At 41.4% G+C, this 20,204-nt stretch overlaps 1 protein-coding gene across 1 annotated transcript in view; it reads right to left on the reverse strand.

Annotated features, from left to right (window-relative positions):
* gcn1 (GCN1 activator of EIF2AK4) overlaps positions 1 to 20,204 on the reverse strand; it is a 36,080-nt gene that overhangs the window by 14,032 nt on the left and 1,844 nt on the right. The window contains exons 5-39 of the mRNA XM_058069863.2: positions 19,447 to 19,555; positions 19,227 to 19,325; positions 18,130 to 18,264; positions 16,760 to 16,937; positions 16,583 to 16,657; positions 16,356 to 16,484; positions 15,752 to 15,802; positions 15,574 to 15,672; positions 14,171 to 14,344; positions 13,914 to 14,066; positions 13,742 to 13,834; positions 13,596 to 13,665; positions 12,015 to 12,174; positions 11,707 to 11,896; positions 11,498 to 11,622; positions 10,339 to 10,517; positions 10,167 to 10,260; positions 9,987 to 10,100; positions 9,561 to 9,912; positions 9,069 to 9,247; positions 8,298 to 8,378; positions 7,894 to 8,037; positions 6,528 to 6,652; positions 6,222 to 6,411; positions 6,070 to 6,140; positions 5,822 to 5,987; positions 5,553 to 5,747; positions 3,619 to 3,865; positions 2,389 to 2,510; positions 2,147 to 2,261; positions 1,876 to 2,055; positions 1,374 to 1,594; positions 1,228 to 1,296; positions 998 to 1,136; positions 720 to 916 (exon numbers count right to left, since the gene is read on the reverse strand). Of these exons, the coding sequence (XP_057925846.2) occupies positions 720 to 916; positions 998 to 1,136; positions 1,228 to 1,296; positions 1,374 to 1,594; positions 1,876 to 2,055; positions 2,147 to 2,261; positions 2,389 to 2,510; positions 3,619 to 3,865; positions 5,553 to 5,747; positions 5,822 to 5,987; positions 6,070 to 6,140; positions 6,222 to 6,411; positions 6,528 to 6,652; positions 7,894 to 8,037; positions 8,298 to 8,378; positions 9,069 to 9,247; positions 9,561 to 9,912; positions 9,987 to 10,100; positions 10,167 to 10,260; positions 10,339 to 10,517; positions 11,498 to 11,622; positions 11,707 to 11,896; positions 12,015 to 12,174; positions 13,596 to 13,665; positions 13,742 to 13,834; positions 13,914 to 14,066; positions 14,171 to 14,344; positions 15,574 to 15,672; positions 15,752 to 15,802; positions 16,356 to 16,484; positions 16,583 to 16,657; positions 16,760 to 16,937; positions 18,130 to 18,264; positions 19,227 to 19,325; positions 19,447 to 19,555 (5,020 nt within the window). The remainder of the gene's footprint in view (positions 1 to 719; positions 917 to 997; positions 1,137 to 1,227; positions 1,297 to 1,373; positions 1,595 to 1,875; positions 2,056 to 2,146; positions 2,262 to 2,388; positions 2,511 to 3,618; positions 3,866 to 5,552; positions 5,748 to 5,821; positions 5,988 to 6,069; positions 6,141 to 6,221; positions 6,412 to 6,527; positions 6,653 to 7,893; positions 8,038 to 8,297; positions 8,379 to 9,068; positions 9,248 to 9,560; positions 9,913 to 9,986; positions 10,101 to 10,166; positions 10,261 to 10,338; positions 10,518 to 11,497; positions 11,623 to 11,706; positions 11,897 to 12,014; positions 12,175 to 13,595; positions 13,666 to 13,741; positions 13,835 to 13,913; positions 14,067 to 14,170; positions 14,345 to 15,573; positions 15,673 to 15,751; positions 15,803 to 16,355; positions 16,485 to 16,582; positions 16,658 to 16,759; positions 16,938 to 18,129; positions 18,265 to 19,226; positions 19,326 to 19,446; positions 19,556 to 20,204) is intronic.

Below are 20,204 nucleotides of genomic sequence, written 5' to 3' on the forward strand. Positions count from 1 at the left end.
AATTGAATGCTAATGCTAACAGGCTAACGGTAAAGCTACAGCCGTGGTCGACCATAAGGAAGTGTGTAACAGACCCTCATGAGATGATCTAAACCATGGGTCTCAAACATGCGGCCCGCGGGCCAAATGTGGCCCGCAGGACACTAGTTTGAGGCCCCCGCCTTGATATGAAAGTTTAATGTTAGTGCGGCCCGTACAAGTTTGATATGGATGCTGTATGGTATCATGTACCCAGAAAAAATTATTACGTTTGATTAATGTTCATGTTAAAGGTTAAATAACTGTTAATAGTTATCCTCCCTATCCGTGTGGAAGTGGTACGTTTTTGGCTATTTAAGTTGGAAAAAAATAATTTGTCTACCCACCAACTATATGTGGTTTATTAAGTTTTTATTATTTGCCGTTTTATTATGATAATTATATTTATTTATTTATTACTGATTGATTTTCTTTATTCTTGATTTGTTTATTTATTTTTCATCTTATTTTGTGTAGAAAAATAAAAATTAAGATATTTGAGAACAGTGGAATGTTTTATCAAAGCTTTTCTTGTAGAAAATCGGAACCAAAGCAAAGTTTATTCATTTTTCTGTTTTTAATAAATGCGTTTTTTGGAAAACCTGATGCGGCCCAGACCCTAGCTCCAGTGGCCCCCAGGTAAATTGAGTTTGAGACCCCTGATCCAAACCATTGGTGGAAAAGGGGGAGACACTCTTTACCTTGAGGATACAGGGGATGATGGGCCCGACGTAGGGAGTAAACTTGTCTCCAAATGTCAGAGGCAGGTAGATGAACATCATGATGTAGCCATCTCTCACGTGGGAGGCTATATCCACCTTACTAGCAGTTTGCACCACATCTGGCATCAGTTTATCCAGCTTCTCCACTCCAAGCCCGGCCATAACCTCAGCCAGTCCTAAATACACCAGCAATAACATTTAGTCATTTCATTCACTTTGCGTACAACCAACAAGCGCAAACGATGACTGTAGCTGACCTTGGGCTGCTCCTGAGCGATCTACAGAGCTCTGCTCAGAGGCCAGCGTCTCCATGAGCCACGGCAGCAGGTCATCAAAGCAGGATTCACCCATTCCCTTCACCATGGCACCCAGGGCTTTGGCTGACACTGTACGTACCTGGACAGACACAGCGTCAGCCTCACAAACTTCATAAACAAAAAGGTACCAACTTCAGCACCATTTGGCAGACAAAAAAAAAAAACCCCACCTCAGGCACTGGATCCAATAGGGAAGTCTTCAGTCCAGGGATGACACTAGGCAGGTATGGTGACAAGTCCTATCACACAACATGAATCCCTGTGTATAGATTATAGATCCAGGGGTGCCTAATAATATCTTCTACACTAAGAGTACCTTCTGATCAGTAAGGGAGTACATGTTGCCAATGATCTGAGCAGCCATCTTTCGAGTGTCGGTGGAACGATCCTGGAAGGCTCTCTGTACAATGGGCATGATCAGGGCCAGGGAAGGAGCATCGATGAAGTGTACAAACTTAGTGTCCAGAAGGGTTTGAAGACACGTCTGGGTCCTTCTAGACGGATCAGTTAGTGCGTCCAGCAAGATGGGTGTTATAGCTTTGGAGGAATATCGAGAAATATTAATGAGGTATTCTATTACATACTGAAACACAGAACAATTTCCACTAGACGGAATACAGTTGGCAACCTGTTTGGTGTGACCTTCTTACTATTGGACAGCAATGCCACTACACTGATGCCTCACAAACATATTAATCACTACTATGTTTCATTATTATTAGTTAAATAAAGTAAAAAAAAAAGTTATTATAAGTTATTAGTTAAATAAACAAACTAAAAACTAGTGTACATAGCACACAGATTCTTCCAATTCTTACCAAGAATTTCTGGATTACGGATGACAGAGCCAATTAGTCTTAGAGCTTGCTGACCAGCCTTCTGCACCTTCACGTGGGAGTCGGTCAAAACCTCTGTCAGCTTGGGAACGATGCTTGGCAGGCAGGAAGATAACTGCTTGGGGGCACAGAAGGCCATGGCACCCAGCAACTCCACAGAACCTGGAAAAGCAGAGTGACGACAAAGTTTAACATTTTGAATACAAAGCGAAAACAATGATGGCTTAAAAAGCTGCGTGTTGTCAATGCAAACCTGCTTTAGTGCGCCATGATTCCTCTTCCAGAGCCACCAGCAAAGAGGGGAGAACAAGTTTGACACCGTGAGCACTCAAGTTCCTCATCACTGCCTTGGCACAGTCATCAGCGGCCTGTGTGTAGAATTCAGGAAAATGTTCTAAACACATTCAAACAAGTTCCATTTCTGATCAATATAATGAGGACCTAGTATCATTAAGGTGGTGAAAAGCAAACACCGCATGTGATCTTGTCGCTCACCTCTCTGACATATTGATTCCCGTCTCCAAAGCAAAGGAGGAGATGTGGCAGCACGTGGACAACGTAAGGCTCAAACAGCTTTCCCAACATGTTGCACAGCATCTCAAAAGCAAAAAGTGCTCCTGAAAAGCCAAAACACACTCAAATTTTAGTGCCAAAGGGACAATTTCTATGAAAATTCACTTTGTTGACACCTCTGGACATGTCCCAACCATCTAAGTCTGGCCTCTAACATGCAATGTCCCTCTGATGTACTCCTTCCTGATCCTATCCATCCTGGTCACTCCCAATGTGAACCTCAGCATTCTTATCTCTGCTACCTCCAGTTCTACTTCCAGTCTTTTCCTCAGTAACACTGTCTCGAGACCAAGGGTCTCAAGCATGCAGCCCGTGGGCCAAATGTGGCCCGCAGGACACTAGTTTGAGGCTCCCGTCTTTGATATGAAAGTGTAATGTTAGTGCGGCCCGCGCAAGTTTGATATGGATGCTGTATGGTATCATGTACCCAGAAAAAATTATTATTACGTTTGATTAATGTTCATGTTAAAGGTTAAATAACTTAATAGTTATCCTCCCTATCCGTGTGGAAGTGGTAAGTTGTTGGCTATTTAAGTTTAAAGGAAATAACTTGAAGGCTACCGTTTAGGTCGCTAGCTCTGATTTTCTTTATTCTTGATTTGTTTATTTATTTTTCATCTTATTTTGTGCAGAAAAAAAATTAAGATATTTGAGAACAGTAGAATGTTTTATCAGAGCTTTTTATTGTAGAAAAGCACTGAAAAAGATTGTATATTTTTCTGTTTTTAATAAATGCGTTTTTTTTTTTTTTGGAAGACCTGATGTGGCCCAGCCTTGCCCAGTCCCGAGCTCCAGTGGGCCCCAGGTAAATTGAGTTTGAGACCCCCGCTCTAGACCAAATAACATGGCTGGTCTCACCACAGTTTTGTATACCTTTCCTTTCATTTCAGCTGAAACTCTTCTATCACACATCACGCCTGACATCTCCACCCGTTCCATCCTGCCTGCACACGCTTCTTCACCTCCTTTTCCACAATTTCCATTGTTCTGAACTGTTGACCCAAAGTACTTAAAATTCCCCATCTTCTGTATCTCTTCTCCCTGTGACCTCACTCTTCCACTTGGGTCCTTCTCACTCACACACATACACTCCCGTCGATTTGAGTACATACAAAAGCTTAATTGAAATCTGCAGCGAAAAAAATCACTCACCTTCCCTCCGTCGGAAGTTCTTCTTGTCCTGGATGGCATCAGTCAGTGTTGCCATGATCTCTTGCTGTTTGAGAGCCAGAATCCCAAGACCTTTGACCAGGCCCGCCAGACCATAGGCTGCCCCCTTTCTCTCAGCGTACTTGTCACTCTCTAGTAGCAGCTGGAGCAGGTTTCTTACAATTCCCGCAGCGTCCTCCTTGATGGCAGGCACTAAAGGAGGTAAACAGCCAGCCACGGACTCTTGGACCTACATGAGAAACGTGAAAAATACAGTGGCTCATGTGGTGAATGCTCTACGGTTCATACCAGGAATCAATTGAAAGATTAAGTATCTTTTTTTTTTTTTTTTTACTCTTATGAATTGTGGATGTGTTGCCCTTACAGCAGGGTAATATCAATAATACAACTAAACAAGCACTTGGACAGTGCAGACCTCAACATAGCGCCATAGTTCCCCCCCATATTGCGATTCACCTCTAAAATATAAACAGTTCTTCCATATCACATTTCCGACAATTCCTGAAAATTTCCTCCAAATCCATTCAGAACTTTTCAAGTTATTTCGAACACAAACAAATAAATGCAGGCCAAAACATAACCTCCATGCTTGGCGAAGATACTATCACTATCACTGTGCAATATCTGATCAACCTCCATGTGCAATATACTAAGTTCTATGTGAAGTATTTCCATAATGCATCATATTAACTCACTAGCACAGGGGTGGGCAAAGTTTTTGACTCGCGGGCCGCATTGATTTAAAAAAAATTGATGGGGGGCCAGACTATATATATAAATTTAAATAAATTAAATACATTTATTTATACATTTATAAATACATTTATTTAAAAATGTATAAATAAATTTATTATAATTATTATTCATTCATTTTCTACCGCTTTTCCTTGCAGAGGTGTTGGAGCCTATCCCAGCTGTCTTTGGGCGAGAGGCGGGGTACACCCTGGACTGGTGGCCAGCCAATCACAGGGCACATATAGACAAACAACCATTCACACTCACATTCATACCTATGGACAATTTGGAGTCGCTAATTAACCTAGCATGTTTTTGGAATGTGGGAGGAAACCCGGAGAAAACCCACGCATGCACGCGGAGAACATGCAAACTCCACACAGAGATGGCCGAGGGTGGAATTGAACCCCGGTCTCCTAGCTGTGAGGTCTGCGCAATAACCACTCGATTATTATCATTATTATTATTATGTGCTTGTGTCCCTTTTTTCAGGAGCACTTTGTAAACAACAGACCACATCAAATAACGAAATTGATAATACTTTGGAAAGAACGGGGGGGCCGTATTCAAACACTTAGCGGGCCGGATGTGGCCCCCGGGCCGTAGTTTGCCCACCCCTGCACTAGCAAGATCTCAGTTTATTGACTGGTCCTATATCTCATCTCGTTTCATATTATCTACATATTGTATTGTATATAACTCTGGGGAAAAACTGTTGATTTTGTTAATACTTGGGTTGTTTACATTGTTTATTTTTCTATATTGTGTATTTTGTACTGCTTAACCAATTCTGTACTCGTGCTGCTGTGCAATGCAAATTTCCCCACTGAGGGACGAATAAAGGCATATCTTATCTTTTCTTAAAGACCACAGAACCCCCAAAATGCAGATAAATCTTGTATCTTAGTGCCTACAACTCAGAGTGGAGGCTGCAGGATCAAAGTTGACAGTAGAAAAATGACTACCATTTCTAAGATCAAATACAGTGGAACTCATTTAAGTCAACCCCCAAATCATCAAGTCCTGGTCCATCGTGTCCACAAAAGTGCCCGCCCAAATCGATGTGACCCACTGGGTCATTTCCATCAAACGGATGGAAAAATGGTGGAAACTCTTTGAAGCCGAACATTCATACATGGCAGAAAAGGGATCTAGTAGGGACATTTAAGATTTTTTTTTACCTGCTGAGATGGTGTAGACAGGGCTGTGATGAGCTTGGCTACAATGGGTTTGACTTTAGGATCGCTTTTGTCCAGATGTTTGGCCAAGGAGCCCATGAGAATGACAACGCTTTGACGAACAGAGTCGTAGCTGGCCTCCTGGGGAGCATTCTTCAGAAACTCCTCAAACACCGGCAGGAGGGAGCTGACATTGTCCTAATACATAAACATTTTACGTTAGAAAAGTCATTGAAAACTATAATTGGAATATGACGGGACGAGATCCACACCTTTCCATGTGTGTTGAGAGCCGAGAGGGCTGCGTCCAACATGCAGCGGCGCACCTCAGCATGGCGGTCATTCAGAGCGTCAGGAACAAAGAAGAGGAAGAGCGGTGTCACCTGAGATTTGTCCAAGTACTGCGACGACTTGTTCAGAGTGAGAGCAATGCCGCACCTGAAAGCAGCAATAAATGCCAAACAATCAGTGCACTAGGGATGAGTGGGAACGGGCTTGGCTAACCTTCGCCATCTCTTACCTTGCTTCCCACTGATCAGGTGGAGATTCAGAGATGACTCTACCCAGTGTATCCAGCACAGGCGGTGGTCTCTTTAATAAAAGATGAATAAAAGTGGTTTACAAGTGAGAAAAAAAATTTTTTTTCAAAACTGCTAAAGTGGGAGTCCTCACATAAAGCTTTTGGTAGTAGAGTTCGGTTAGCTGTCCAAGGACCGGGGCAGATTGGTCTGTATACTGAGAAACAGCACTTGACAATGCTTCCGCTGCAGCTGAACGAACAGCCTCCTCGTGGTGAGTGATGTCGCCAATCAGAAGAGAGCAGAGCTCGGGGACCAGCTCCAGATCAAGAGACTCCCAGAGTCTGAAGATGAGGGGAGACAAGAAGACAAAACATTAGCATGGCCTTAGGGACTGGCAATACTGAGCAGTACGGTGCTCACACAAGTACATTTCAATGAATGCTTCAAATTTACGTACTTTTCAGCAAATGCGCGTCCCTCTTCCTCCACATCAAACCTAGCAATCCATAGCCGGCGCAGCAAATTCAGTCCACTCTGCTCCGTACTGTCTGTCGGCAAAGCAAACTCCATCTCCAACAAGCCCTGTGCACCGGAATTGTGGTTGAAACAGGATGTCATGCAGACAAAATAACACTGATAAAAACAATAAGGGTAACACTTAAATCACACATTCCACAGCGGTAACTACAATGACAAAATGTAGGACTGGGCAGTCCTGCTTATTTAACTGAGTCACAAAACAGTGCGGGTACATTGTTGTGGAGGGGTTGATGCAGCTTTCAGACCTGCATTGCACAGCGATACTTCTACGCCAGAGGTCTCAAACACGTGGCCCGCAGGACACTAGTTTGAGGCCCCCGCCTTGATATGAAAGTTTAATGTTAGTGCGGCCCGCGCAAGTTTGATATGGATGCTGTATGGTATCATGTACCCAGAAAAAATTATTACGTTTGATTCATGTTCATGTTAAAGGTTAAATAACTGTTAATAGTTATCCTCCCTATCCGTGTGGAAGTGGTACGTTTTTGGCTATTTAAGTTGAAAGGAAATAACTTGAAGGCCACCGTTTAGGTCGCTACCTCTCTAGTTTGCGAGTTAGCATGTGTCAAGACCCTGCAGTTGCGCAATATGTTGTAAATAAAAAGAGTATAAATATGACTATAGTCGTGTTTTGTCATGTCTACAGGGCTCTAATAATGCTTTGTTCATTTTAATCTGAAAAAAAATATTTGTCTACCCACCAACTATATGTGGTTTCTTAAGTTTTTATTATTTGCCGGTTTATTATTATTATTATATTTATTTATTACTGATTGATTTTCTTTATTCTTGATTTGTTTATTTATTTTTCATCTTATTTTGTGCAGAAAAATCAATTAAGATATTTTAGAACAGTGGAATGTTTTATCAGAGCTTTTATTGTAGAAAATAAAATAAAATGTGTCCTATTATGCTGATTTTCAGCTCTTTGTATTGAGTTGTAGGTTACTATAGAGCAGCTACACACAATAACCTGAGCAGAAAGCTTTCATCGTCCAGATCTGCACCTATTCCAATTGGATTTCCAAAACTGTCTGTTTTAAATTTTGATTAATTAATTCCACACAACTCTGCTGTGATTGGTCACACTCAGTTTGTACAGCTAATCCAAATGTTGGTGAATTTTCCTTATTTGCCACAAAATTCCCCTTATTTGTAAATGCAAACCATTGTAGGTTTGATACTCACACCCACACAGCTTTCCTATAGCTTAAAAAAAGTGATATAGCCCTATCTGAGATCACTGACTAGATGAAACATGACTTAATTGATCTGCAACTCACCCTGAGAGCAGCATCACGGACAGAGAAGCAAGGTGAAAGGAGGGAATTTAGCAAGACGTCTATCTCAGATTGCTCTGCCACAGTACAGCCCTCTCCTCCTCCGGCACTGGTACACAGTGCCGTTAAGCACTGTGACGCCAACACCTGCAACGAGAATATGGACACATGCACACATTATCTTTAAGACAATATGTGTTTGCACCCACAAGCAATAAGAATAGTCCTCTTTACGTGTTAATCAGCATATTGGTAACAAAACTTCATATTTTGCCACCAAAAAGCTGGACACTGGGGGACAAAGTGCTGCATTATCAGTTTCAAGTCATATACTGATGATACCGTTATTTGTATACATCAACAGGGGCTGAAAGCGACCACAGGAAAGTTGGATTGGGAAGTTTTACCTGGACTCTGGGTGTAGAAGTGGAAATAACTCTGGTCAACAGCAGCAACATCTCAACACGTGGAAGCAGTTCAGGGCCATTCTGGAAAGATTTAATAACATTCTTTTATTTAAATAACCCACAGCTACAGATGTTTATCTCAGTTAACTGGTTACACACCCAACACCGATAAGAGAATGTCTGCAAATAATCCATATTAATAAACTGAATATAAATGCAATATATTCATAGTTGGAGCATCCAAAACCTTTTTTTTAACCTGTTAGAGCCCTCTAGACAGAAAATACGACATATAAAACTAAGGCTATGTTTACATTGCAGGGTATGATGCACAATTCATATTTTTTGTTGAAATCCAATTTTTTATGTGGTCATTGACATTACCAAACAAATGCGACATGTTAATATGAACACAAAACGCAAAGCACAGCACCACTAGCATTTTCATGTGTTTACGGAAGTCGTTGCTACACAGTGCTAATGATGTGCAATACCACTGATTTCATTTCAGAGCCGATACTAGAAAAAAGTTTGGGCTGGTATCGGCGATACCAATTCAATGCGCAAATTCACCTAATAAGTACCTAATGTGTAATTATTACTTGACTTACTGTATAATAGGCCCTATTGAACAACAGGATTTAATAATGTATTTTCCAAAAACCAAGATAGAGTGAAGCTGTGAAATTCGAAGCACTAAGTTGTATGGGATAACTGTACATACTACATAAAAAACAGATCATGTGTCGAAGTGTATATAGTGCTCGGTACCTCATCAATGACGGCCTCTTCATCCGTCTTAGCCCTAAGTTGACAATGCTCATTGATGACTTGTAAAGACCTCGTCATCAAGGTCTCCGTCTCCTCTGTGCTGCCTGACGACTCCCTGAGTGTGGCGTTGAGGAGAGGGAAGCAGAAGCAAAAGGCAGGGGCGGATAGCGGGGTCACATCTGCAAAAAAATAAAAACAATACATATAAAAACACAGACAATGACCAGTTTAACACAGTGGAACCCATTTAAGTTGATATGGCTGACAGTTGTCAACATAAATTTTAAATAACCATTGCTCACACATTTATTTGTAACTTTGACCAGAGACATAATATTGACTAAATCAGTCCACCATGCATGTCAATATAAACTTAAGTGGACACTTTTTAGAACTAAGCAGAGCACAGTGGACTTGATTATTTTGCCGACATCAACAGGTTCCACTGTATCTTATCAAAAGGCAGATAACTATGATCATAGCAGTCCTCACCACTAGTCTTGCCCTCTCTCTGAGGGACAGTGTGGTTATGCAGCAGCAGGACGGTGCGGGTCACCGCTTTGTCCAGGTCCTCCTGCTCCCAGGCGGCATCCAGATCACAGCGTGGCTTCAGCAGTCGTAAAGTCACATGACCAACAAGCACACCGAGATGGTGGAGGTGATGTGGTAGAAGGCACGCGCCAATGTCCAGGAAGACCTGCTGGATGCGTGGAGCAGCCAGAGGTGACTGCAACAGGGGCAACAGAACCCGGAAGACCGAAGGCAGCTCCCTGGTGATCTGAGGCGGTCTCTCTTTAAGAGCAGCTTCGAGGAGGCCCACCACACTTTGCAGCTCTACATCCAGCTGGGGAAAATGGTGCATATCAAAAGGTCAACGTTGGCAAAAAGGGACAAAAAGTCATTTCTAGAAAACTGTACCGCTTGAAGTCTGGTGCGAATAGATGCCTCTTTCTCACGTTGCGCTTGAATCATTTCCTTTTGTTTGCTGGTGAGATGTATTTCATCTTTGATGCCTTTCTTCTTCTTCATCTCCTGTGAGAGTACATTTAAATTCAGACCCAGATACTGTATTTACAGTAAAGAATATCTTTACATTACCTCCTGTAATTCGAGTTCAATGATCTGATCCTTGTACGAGTAGGCTTTATTCTCTCTCTTTATATTAGCCTTCTTGGTGTTTTCTTTCTGGGCACTGGACATTGGGTACATGAGTCAAATACCAAGAGGTGCATTATAGTAGATGACAGGCCCGCTGGAACACGTCTTTTACCTCTCAATGATGGTGTTGTCATAGAGTTCGTCCTCAGGTGTCAGCATGATGGCATATTCCTCCTTGGTGACGTGAATTAGGGCAGGTTGGGAAAGTTCCTTTGTGACGTGACTGATCACACGAGGCAAGAGCTTGTCAGGAGAGAGACCACAGAAGGCACCAACAGCGTTCTTCACCACCTAAAGGAAAAGAATTACAAGAAGAAAACTATTTGGCATCTGGGTCTAAAAGGCATCTGTTTGTACAATGGATCTACGCACATCAATGATTCAGCATTCACGGCTCCACTAATTCTTGGTCCAAAAATCGTTCATTCATTCATTCATTTTCTACCGCTTTTTCCTCACGAGGGTCGCGGGGGTGCTGGAGCCTATCCTAGCTGTCTTCGGGCGAGAGGCGGGGTACACCCTGGACTGGTCGCCAGCCAATCACAGGGCACATATAGACAAACAACCATTCACACTCACATTCATACCTATGGACAATTTGGAGTCGCTAATTAACCTAGCATGTTTTTGGAATGTGGGAGGAAACCGGAGTACCCGGAGAAAACCCACGCATGCACGGGGAGAACATGCAAACTCCACACAGAGATGGCTGAGGGTGGAATTGAACCCTGGTCTCCTAGCTGTGAGGTCTGCGCGCTAACCACTAGACCGTTTTTTTTCCGTTTTTGGTTTTAATAAAAAAAAAAATACTGTTAAAGACCACAATTTTGACATGTTTATGTCTGTGTGATAATGTTTTTTTCCACACCGTGTTCGGCAGTCCTTGAACACAACATGGTTGTGTGCGGATTACAGATGCACTAGCTTTCACAGTCAATCCTGCCTCATTACCGCAATTCCAACAGACAATCAGTGTGGGCTATGTCGACACGGCTGGGAGAAAGGCCTTTTCTAGCGCTAGCCTGACCACCACGCTAAAAGCTCCTGACTCATCTGTCTGTGTTCATCTATTCATGGATCAGCTTACATTATCATTCATTAGTGGTGAATACCTATACATTTTACATTTTAAATGTGTTTAATAAGTGTGTGTGTGTGTGAATAATGACAATTGGAAAGACAATGGGAGAATGACAACAGTCACTGATATCAATGATTATTGTGGCATGTACATATAAATGATAAGATAAAAACAATGAATCAAGTTTCACCTGCTTGTCGGTGTTGACCTCTAACAAGTGTGGCAGAATCGCCTCCAGATTCTTCTCTAAAAATTGCTCCGCTTTTATGTTCATGGAGGAGAGCAGAGATGACCACAGTCCACGGCGAGCTTCCACTGAGAAAGATACATCGAGTTTTGTCAAGGTATGAAACTGCATCAGCGCCAACTAGCAAGCTAGGAGACTGCTCTTTGTGGTACCTAAGGATGGATGATGAGCAACTATAAGGATCTCCATAGCCAAGTTCTCCGTCTCCATAGGATCACCCCACTGGCTGGCGGCGGAGCAAATCACATGGAGCGCCTCCAAGAGGACACGGGGGCGAGTGTAGCTGCGACCAAGCTCAGTTTGCTCTCCAGACTCTGATATCAAGACATCCTGGGGCAAAACCTGGACGTAAACAGCCAAAGGAAAGAACACTTTTCTAAGCTTACAGTGAATTAAAACAGTGACTCCAGGAGTCAGGATATCTAAAGTACTCATTGTTTTTGAGAGTAGCCACACTCACTTTGTGTTTGTTAATGACAGCTCGGAGCTCTCCCAGAAGGCCGTGTGCGATACTGGGGCCGCCCAGGGAAGAGAGCAGCTTCTTGACAGTCTGTTTAGCCCGCTTCCTCACAAGCCAGCTCTGAGACAACAGGACAGCAACCGTTGCACTGTGGTACATCCTGTATGGAAGCAAAGACATAGACCATCACATTCAGAAAGGTGACCATTCATGTCTGATTGAATGATAGATTTGTTCTTTCTTCACTTTCACTCACATTCATACCTATCGACAATTTAGAGCCGCCAATTAACCTAGCATGTTTTTGGAATGTGGGAGGAAACCGGAGTACCCGGAGAACATGCGACCCTCATTAGCATTCGAATTCAATTATAACAATGGTCATGGACACACCTGAAACCCAAATCTCCTAGGAAGGGAAATAACAACATTGTACGTCAGAAATGTTACCTGAACCTTGACGTAGATCAGGGGTCTCAAACACGCGGCCCGCAGGACACTAGTGCCCCCGCCTTGATATGAAAGTTTAATGTTAGTGCGGCCCGCGCAAGTTTGATATGGATGCTGTATGGTATCATGTACCCAGAAAAAATTATTACGTTTGATTAATGTTCACGTTAAAGGTTAAATAACTGTTAATAGTTATCCTCCCTATGCGTGTGGAAGTGGTAAGTTTTTGGCTTTTTAAGGTTAAAGGAAATAACTTGGAGGCTACCGTTTAGGTCGCTAGCTCTCTAGTTTCCGAGTTAGCATGTGTCTCAAGACCCTGCAGTTGCGCAATATGTTGTAAATAAAAAGATTATAAATGTGACTATAGTCGTGTTTTGTCATGTCTACAGGGCTCTAATAATGCTTTGTTCATTTTAATGTGAAAAAAATAATTTGTCTACCCACCAACTATATGTGGTTTCTGAAGTTTTTATTATTTGCCGGTTTATTATTATTATATATTATATATTTATTATTTATATTATATATTTATTTATTACTGATTGATTGATTTTCTCTTCGTTCTTGATTTGTTTATTTATTTTTCATCTTATTTTGTGCAGAAAAATAAAAATTAAGATATTTGAGAACAGTGGAATGTTTTATCAGAGCTTTTATTGTAGAAAATCGGAACCAAAGCCCTGAAAAAGTTTTTATATTTTTCTGTTTTTAATAAATGCGTTTTTTTTTTTTGGAAAACCGGATGCAGCCCAGCCTTGCCCAGACCCTAGCTCCAGTGGCCCCCAGGTAAATTGAGTTTGAGACCCCTGACGTAGATGGTCTCCCTTGAAAGAGGAGTGAGGGAGGCCATCAAACACGACTGTCGTTGGCTGGAACACCACTGTAACCTCACGACTGTCGTTTTAGTGAGAAATTGTGAAATTGTTCTTGTTTGGGCGTGCCTCCACCTAAGAAGATAACTACTTTGGATTCTGCACCATCCCCTCAGACGAGAGCTGTCCTACCAAAACGTTTGAGCATGAACTGATGAAGCATGCTGGGATGAGAGGCGAAATGTCTTCTAAGACATGTGAATGATGTTGTATTAGGTTATGAAGGACTTGTCTCAGTATAGAAGTAAAGAAGACTCACTGAGATTTGTTCAGCCTGTGGGCATGGTCCAAGAAAAGTCTTTCGCAGAGCAGCAGCACAGTCAGCTGAGCTAAAGACAGACCGATAAAAGAAACAATGTTTTGCACTTGAAATGCACTCATGGTCATCGTTAGTCATTTGCCCACTTTCATCGCTGGTCTGGGAAAGGAACTTCTCCGTCGTGAAAAGTGGCTTCTTTTCATCCAATATCAAGTTCCAAAAGTTGGAGAACTTTGCTTCTGTAAAAACAGGCAGTGTCAGCTGTCAGTACAGTTTTTTTTAACCAGGCCCCCGGTGAATAAGATAAGTCATCCTCACCGGTCATCGTTTCAAGCAGCGCCAGTCGACTCAAAAGAACCGAAGCTGCCACGCCTTCGGCAAGGAGAGCATGCTGGGAGTTTTGTGCTGCGGCTTTCTCTACTGTTTGGAGCAGCAGTGGGATAAGATCTGAGGACTGTGCCAGAGTGTCACCTGGGAAAAAAGGTCGAAATAGCCAGTAAGAAAAGACACTTAACACTTTAATATGACATCTCAGTCTCTCCATTCTTCAGGAGTTTGCTCTTCGACGAACACACCTTTGAAGACACCCAGCATGGACTGGATGTAGGCATGGCGAACAAGGGAGGTGGAGGTTTTGAGGGTGAACGCCTTCTTTAGCCAATCCAGCAGAGCAGTAGGAATCTCCACGGTAAGGCGACTGCTCCACTGGGAAAGCACCGACACGGCATGCACCAAGGTGCCCTCGTGAACTAAATGAAAATATAAAAATTAATGTACAGAAAGAAAATCTATTATGTATATTGCCAAAAATATATATATTATATTGATGCATTTATTAAGCATTTTATCATGAGTGGCCAGTGCAGTAACCATTGCCGATTTGAGGTTTCTAATGCGTCAAGTTATATATTTGAAGCGTTGATGGTTTCTCCTGAGTGTGTGTGATGTTTTATTGATGTTCTGACGTTATTATAGTCGGATTGTAATGTTTAGTAAATAGCGATTACGGCAAACCTGCACTGCTGATTTCAGATTTAATTGACAAAGTACATAAGATGCAATTGTTTATATTAATCTCAATCGGAATCAGCTTGATTTGCCAGGTACGCCTACACAAACAAGGAATTTGACTTCTGTTAAACTAGCTTTTAATGTACATATACTAATAATAATTAAAGCGCACCATTGATATATGCAAAGGGATGATAATATAATGAATTCAAGAAAGTAGGTGTGAGTTAATATTCAGTTCATATGCATATTAGATGCATATATTGAGTTAGTTAGACTAAAGTACGGTAATCCATTATAAAAAAAGAAGTGAAAGAAGAAGTTAATTTGTCCTTATAAACATGCTATTAATATACAGTAAAGTCTCGTTATATCGATATTCTCGGGAGTCGGAAAAAATACCGATATAACCGGACTATCCATATATCCGATCCTGCGCCGAACTGCATTAAAAGTGGGCAATAATGCTTAAATCAATCTTTGCTTAAGGATTTCAATACCAAAAAAGAACACGGCCAACGGCTGCTTCCAGTCAACTTTATTTTTCACACTTCCACCACCAGAGCACAGCACACACACCGATTCCCGCACTTCCTGGTTCACAGGTCATGCTCAACCTTAAGCAAAGATTGATTTAAGCTGCTTTTGCATCGATATAAGCAGACCAAATTGGCTGGCGGGAGATGAAAATGGCATCGTAGTAACCGGATTATCATAATAACCGGGTATCGTACTAACAGAGCTAATTATATCATAAAAGACTAGAAATTTGCCGGGAAATGAAAATAGTATCGTAATAAGTAGTAATTCGTTATAACCGATATCGATATAACGAGACTTTACTGTAATAATTTTACAGCCGTTTGGGAGAAACTGACTTATGACATTCAGGTCAAACGTGTGAGATCATTTTATGAACCTTTTAATGATCACAACAGAGGCTCAAAGACGGTGAGAAGAACAATACCTTCTTGCTGCAGATAAGGGATGAACATCACTGTTACAGCAGAGCTCAGTGTTTGGTTTGAGGTCCCCGACACGGAATGATGGCTGCAGCTGCCAATCCCTGCAAGCAGATAAATCATTACTTCTGCAGTTCGTGAGGATGACACGCATCATTAAAATATCATCAACACACCCCTTACCTGACAAAACGCTTATCTTTTGGGTGATGACTGTGAGTTTTCCTTCAGATCCTGGAACCATGAACATTGCAATGTTATACGTCAGCAGTGGTGATCGGTAACTAATTACCACCTATTGGGAAAATTGGGCTTTTTAAATGAGATAATCACAGTAATGTTTGCTCTGAGAAGAAGTGCTTTTGAAGTTCCAGGTTCTATTATTTATATGTCACAAACAAAAATGTCTGTGTATACACCCACCACTTAAAGGGCAGCCTTTTTTTATCACATCCATGCACATGTCAATGTATTTAGGCCGGCAATATAATTACATTTATTTTGATTTCTTGTGTAATTTATGTAATAATCCCAGGCATAGTGTCCACCATTTCTTTCTGACCGAGAAATATCGTCACCTTTTAATCTTGCAAGATCTTGTGACACCACTAGTAAAAACTGGATAAGGTGCACAACAGCACGTTCTCAAACCACAGAGACAGGCACTGGCAACTCATTAACATTAAAGCTATTCCCAGTTGGGCTTAGAAGAAGGATTTTAGGCAAACATTTTGTTTAAATAGTATAATATGAGGGGCCTTGATAATATGGCAAATATTGATTTCACCTCCAAGAATCTTGAAAAGGTACGTGACAATGTCCTGTACAGCACTGGCATCGCTGCACTGCTGGGCCAAGTTCTTCATGGCCTGGATGGCTTCCTCCATTAGCTGGGGATTGTTGGCCTTCAGTTGACCTGAAACGGCTCAGGATGTCAAAAACTAATTCAAGCTTTTTGTTGCTGAACAGAATGAATAAAACACCTCCTTTATACCAAAAAAAAAAAGGCCTTACTTGCTATGGCCTTCCCGATATCCATGGAATACTGACTGAGATCAAGAGTCAGTGCAGACAGCAGGCAGGAAATAGCTGGCACGAGAACATTTGGGAGATGCTGTGTTAGTGCTAATAAGCGAGTGGTCGTTATTATTATTATTAATCGTTCACACTAGAGTCCAAACAGCATCTCACCTTGCATGGCGTTCTCTGGGCTGCGCAGCATTGTCTTTTGCAGACTGGGGAGAATCGACTCCTTGAACTCCGAGTGGGAGACATGGCGTAACAGGGAGCCGCTTTTGTCCACAATGTGCTGCTGTGTCTTCGTCTTGCTCATTAGGACCGTCTTTATGTACAAATCCAATGTGGCACTCTGGAAAACAGCGAGTCAAAACATCAGTCAAAAAGTGTCAGTCATTTCTAATTCAGTCAGAACGGTATGCACCCATTTATAATCTATAGCAGTGTTTTTTAACCTTTTTTGAGCCACAGCACATTTTTCTTACATTGGAAAAAATCTTGTGGCACACCACTAACCAAAAATTTTACAAAATGTCACCACGACCTCACACGTGCATCAATAAGTCTATGGGAGGAACAAGGTAGGTGTTGCCACACGGACCAATATTACATTGCTATGCCAGTCTTTACACCACAGACACTCCACAGTAGCCATGTTTACATGACGAGTTTTCTCATTCCAAATGACCTTTCGGGAAACAATGGTCTCCATGGAAAGGAATATTCCAATCTCTTGTCTACATGCGCCGTGAAAATCAACCAGAATAGTCAATAGGGCATGCCCAGTAAAACGTAAACATCAACATCACGTGATACCGGCTTCCCCGAGTTTTTCTTTCACTTGTTGGAATAACTCCGTATTGCCAGTTTTTCGTCTGTCCAGTCTTGAAATTTAGTTTGAATCAAAAACAAACTTTGCTTAGTCCAGTGCCGATTGCTGGCCTCCATTTTTAAAAGTGAAGAACGTCTGGATCTGCGTGTTACGTCATATCTGAGCATGCACTGCAAGAACGCACCCGGGATAAATTTAAACAGGAAAAGATCAAATTCAATCTTGCTACTATTTTATAATTAAACTCATGTTTTATATAGATATATATATGTTCTTTTTTAATAAAACTGCACTTGTGAATGGCGTATAGAAGGGTTTAAATTCTGTTCCACAGATGGCGCTAATGCACACCAAAGCTGCTTGCCAACCGCCAATAAACAACAGAAGAAGAAAAACACCACGAAGAAGAACTCTGACAAATTTCCGTTTGAGCGGGTACAAGATACCTGAATTGGATTGGTTAAAGGAATATTCCATCCCTGTTCAATTCTTTCCGTTTGAGCAAATATACAAAAGGCAATTGCAATATTTGGGTCCATATATTCATGGCTATTGACATAATATTTGCAAATGATGATTAATCAATGTTAACTATAAAAAGTGATATTGGATAATTCCTCACGGCACACCTGACGGTTTCTCAAGGTACACTAGTGTGCCGCGGCACAGTGGTGGAAAATCACTGATCTATAAAGCCGATAATACAACTCACCTTATGTTTGTCAATTGTCGCCTTGTCTTTCTGAGCGGTGCAGAAGTCTAAACACACACCCAGCATGGCCAGGGTTGTAGAACTTGGGTCCAGAGTCAACAAGGTGCTGATGTATTGATCAACTAATCCTGGATGCTGGGAAACAAAAATGTAGGACTTATTATGCAGATTATGTGCAATACATACAGGGCTTGAACAAGTCAAATTCCATAACAAATACAGTTTATTGTGTTTACAAGTGCGGCACAGGTGCCATTTTCTTCTGAGATATACTGTATGATTAGATATATATAACACTAACACTAATTTGCTTTGTCACCTACAATATAAAGCCTATATATCTTATAGTATAGCATTCTGAGCCTGGTGATGTCATAACATGCACATTTACTCCCATCACAAACTTTGCATCATACTGATGATTTTTCTAATTTACAGTCTGCAACCATTTTCAAGCTATAACCTTTTGAAATAGTAACGTCAAAACGAAAAACAAGTCTGGTGCCTAAAGGATTAGGTTTTTAAGACCTTTCAAGATCATATTTAAGACATTTTATGAGACATTAAAAATAATTTTAGGCACTTTAAAGACCTGAAATTCATATTATTGGATTTTGGGGGCCACATGTTGGCCACACAATCAGGAGATTGGGAGGATCGGGGTTTGAATCTCCGCTCGGGCATCTCTGTCTGGAGTTTGGATGTTGCGTGCCTATATGGATTTTCTCTGCGTACTCCAGTTTCTTCCCACATTCCGAAAAAAAAAACGCATCTGAGGTTAATTGTCGACTTTAAATAGGTATGAATGTGAGTGTGAATGGTTGTTTGTCTATATGTGCCCTGTGATTGGTTGGCCACCAGTCCAGGGTGTACCCAACCTCTCACACAATCAGCTGGGATAGGCTCCAATGAGAATAAGCGGCATAGAAAACGAATGGATGGAAGTCCCTGTACACATTTGTGAGAGCTAAATTGGACAAGCAGCCTGTTCATGAATATTATGAGATATGTGTATTATATTTTAAATCAGTGCACACTTCCATAGAGCCGGGGAAACATCATTTATGTTTTGTTTTGTCTTGGCGTGTCATACTCACTTCCTCACAAAGACGAGTGAGATTCTTCAGGCTGGACTTCTGAGCGGTGGATTTAGCTCCACCCACCACCTCAGCCACAAGCAGGCTCTGAACCTGCACCTAAAACAAGACCGCAGCCAAAATGTCACATTTGGCTCTTAATTCAACACAAACGACGTACGTTCAAATAAAGGGGTTACCAAATGAAATCTACTCGAGTTAATGCTGCAGTTGTACTGACCATTTTCTTCCAGGTGGGTCCATCTCGTTTCTCTGGGGTAGAAAAGACAGTGGGGACGAGAAGACAGGTCCAAGACAGGCCGATGAAGGCAGCAGAGCCCGTGCTTTTCCTGAAAGTATGGCGAGTAATTATTATAATAAGTAATAATTCAGCCAAACCCAAAGTACCGTTGATGTTGTTTTGGCAATTATTTCTGTCGATGAAGATTGTCCACAAAAACCAAGTTGTCTTTTAAAAAATAGCGAGAGGTGAAACGTTCACACAAAAATAATGTGTGATAATGATGATAATAATAATAATAATGATTTTGCCACTATACTGTTGTACACAGTACACTTCACTGGCTTTAAGTCAGGTTAAAGGCTTGTTTGTTTTTTTGAGACTGTTAGGCGAAGTGTACACATTGTTTCTGAGTACTTTCTGTGCAACTCAAACTTTACCAATGTAGGGCACCACAAATGGGTTTTCTCCCAATAATTGGCCTTATTACTGAGATTTTGGGTCCTCTCACAAATAAAAATGTTTTGATCACAATGTACAGGTATCCACTGTGCAGTAATCACAAGTTAATCACAGTTAACTGGTCCCAGACCCAGCAGTGTTATATGAATTTCCACAGAGTATGGATTAGTTAGAGCATTGAAAACCTGTTTACAACCTTCTGAATACATTTTCTTATATTATTTGAACCCTACTGACACTGAACAACACACCTATATTCACCTTTATATTCATATTACTCAATATAGTAGACATAA

This window comes from Doryrhamphus excisus, linkage group LG3 (assembly GCF_037039965.1).
Source record: "Doryrhamphus excisus strain RoL-2023G ecotype Guam linkage group LG3, RoL_Dexc_Guam_v1.1, whole genome shotgun sequence".
Taxonomy (NCBI): domain Eukaryota; kingdom Metazoa; phylum Chordata; class Actinopteri; order Syngnathiformes; family Syngnathidae; genus Doryrhamphus; species Doryrhamphus excisus.